At 38.3% G+C, this 2643-nt stretch overlaps 1 protein-coding gene across 1 annotated transcript in view; it reads right to left on the bottom strand.

The window, feature by feature from the left end:
- Positions 1 to 468: 468 nt before the first annotated feature.
- eef1e1 (eukaryotic translation elongation factor 1 epsilon 1) overlaps positions 469 to 2643 on the bottom strand; it is a 15074-nt gene continuing 12899 nt past the window's right edge. The window contains exon 4 of the mRNA XM_016555141.1: positions 469 to 1802. Coding sequence (XP_016410627.1) covers positions 1659 to 1802 — 144 coding nt within the window. The 3' untranslated portion in view covers positions 469 to 1658. The remainder of the gene's footprint in view (positions 1803 to 2643) is intronic.

The raw sequence follows: 2643 nt of genomic DNA, 5'->3' as shown, positions 1-2643 counted from the left end.
ATTTTCCTCAACTTCAAGCTAAAGCAATAGTGACCCCATGACACCTGAACTGATGTTTAAAAAATGTGGAAAACTTTAGTTAAAATCTCCTTAAAGACCTCCATTCAGGAACATCTGCTACATGTGGTTTGGTCATCTTTTGTGGACGTGAAAGAGGCGATAAATTTCATTTTGATGAGGGAAGCCTCTTTTAGATTAGCCGCCCAATTAAATCTAGAGACAGAAATAAACAGGCAGACAGAGACTCCACTGTGGATATCTCCATTATCTGGTCACAAGGCCTGTTCTGATGACTGCAATATTTCTGTCGCTTCTTCAGTTTGCTATCCCACAAACACACATTGCTTTGTTCCGCTGCGGTTCCTCTATGAACACACTGAATGTCAGATGGAAATTCTTCGAATTCTGCAAAAAATGGGATGTGTCATATATCCAGAAAGAGGACTCATACAAAAAGGACACTGATAGTTCTGTTTTCCCTTTTTCATTTATTGGCACAGGACAACATTCTGTTGACATTAAAGAACACAAACTTGAGCTTGAGAACAGCAGACATTTCATAAAGAAGGCTTACAGGAAAGGAAGTATAATAAAAAGAACAGAGGGATCTTTTCGTCAGCATATGCACAGCAGATAAGTAAATGTGCAAAAACACATCTCCCTTTCATAAGAAGAGGATTTTCCACCATAAAGGCTACGGACAGAGCAGCTCCAAACCAGATTGGCCACATGTTGTACGTTTGCATGAAGCACTCGGTTTCCCGAAAGATGTTTTAAGTCAATCTTTTATGATCAATAAAGCTGCTATGTTCTCAGGAACAAGTCTCTTGGAACTGGAAAAGCTTTTTTGTCTTGAACCCTTTATATAAATGCTTTAATTTTGTGCCATGAAAACACAAGCACAGATCTTCAACAATGCCTGATTCAAAAATATTTTGAATATTGAAAACCTTTGACGCAGCCAGTGATTTATATAACAGAAGTGGATTAAGCGGTTGAATACTTTAACTGTCGAAAAATATTCACAGCTATCAAAGAAGGGGATTTTGGGGGAAATGACACACTTGTTGTGGATGGATTGAAAAGCACATGGAAATCAGAACACACCAGTGCTGTCTGTGCAGCTACAGCTGGTAGTCTGCCCACTGCCCCAGAGCAAGAACACAACATCCTATCAAACCTCAGAGTACTGCCCACACCAGCGCCAAGACTAGAGGAAAGAGGCGAACGGCAGAAGAAAATGCCAAATGAGGAAAGATATGTGTGGCTTGAAATGAGGGATATCAATGTTATCTTAATTAGTGACTACCTTATGTGAAAGAGATATTAATAGATTTACTTGTTTTGTATTCAGGTTATTATTTAAATTAACTGCCTTTTCATTAGCAAAAGTTTTATTTAAACACAGCCACTATTCTCATTGTTGATTCTGAGGTACTCTAATCCACATAATTTGAATAAACCTTTCACAAACTACACTCATTCTAAACACAAAAATAGCACTACTAATGGACACGAACTTGCTCACACAAAACAAAACAAAAAAGGCAAGACCTGCTTTACGTATTCTGACTGTTTGGGTTAACATTAGGGTTGTGACGCATATTGTGACCATAAATTCAGGATTATTTGACAATCACAACTAGTTATCAAGGCTTTCAGTAGTGACCACTTGGGTAAACTCTGTTCCTCAAAACCACCACAGGAGGTAAATGGTGTCGTACGCCTGGATAGTGCTGGATATGATCAAACCACCTGGTGATATTCAGATATCGCTCTTTCTCCTGTACAGCCAATTCCACCTAAAAAAAGTAAGGACAAACATGACACGGTGAACAATAAAGGGAAAAAGAAATGTGCATAACACTAGAGGCATCCAGTAAAATATCGACAAAAAGTACTTGTTTTTACAGCATTTATCTAAATTAAGATACTATTGACCTTTTACAATATAATATATACAGCATTTTATATATTATAAAATGCAAAAAAAAAAAAAAAAGTCAAAAAGTGTCTTAAGACTAGACTTTTAAGGGTTTTTTAAACCGAGAATGATTCGAAAAAGTCAAGCAAATCAGTAACGAATGATCGCCTTCAGCTAATTCAGGCCTGCACAATAAGTGGCAATGACTAAAAATGCATTTCATACCTGGACACGAGGTGGCGCAACTCGCCACTCAGCTGATCATCCTATCGTTTTTTGACCAGTGAGAAGAATGACTTAAATGTTGGCACATAGCACACACAAACTGGTAATTCAGGCCCAGTTCTACCCTCTAAGCACTCTCAAATGAAAGCAAGAGCACCCCCAGTTGAAGGTTTAATAATAGCTTCATGGATGAAACAGACTTGGCAAACACTCCAGTTGCTATTTGTGTTTGCGTTCTGTGGAGCACCAAAGGTTTCTATTTACAACATGTTTGTGCAGCATTGAGCAAATTAGCCAATCACAGACATATCTATTGGTTTCTTGAAGACAATGGCCAATCAGAGGTGTCTCCCCGCTGAAAACGCGGTTCTGAGTTCTGAAACTTGTATCAGACATTAACTGTTTATCAGACACATACACGCTAGGGCTGAACGATTAATTGCATTTGCGATAATATCGCGATATGAAAAAACAAGATTTTTCAATCGCAGAGG

Source organism: Sinocyclocheilus rhinocerous, unplaced genomic scaffold (genome assembly GCF_001515625.1).
Source record: "Sinocyclocheilus rhinocerous isolate Xijiao unplaced genomic scaffold, SAMN03320098_v1.1 scaffold286, whole genome shotgun sequence".
In the NCBI taxonomy this organism is placed as follows: Eukaryota; Metazoa; Chordata; class Actinopteri; order Cypriniformes; family Cyprinidae; genus Sinocyclocheilus; species Sinocyclocheilus rhinocerous.
Note: the sequence above shows the minus strand (reverse complement) of the source record. Positions and strands in the feature narration are given on the sequence as shown.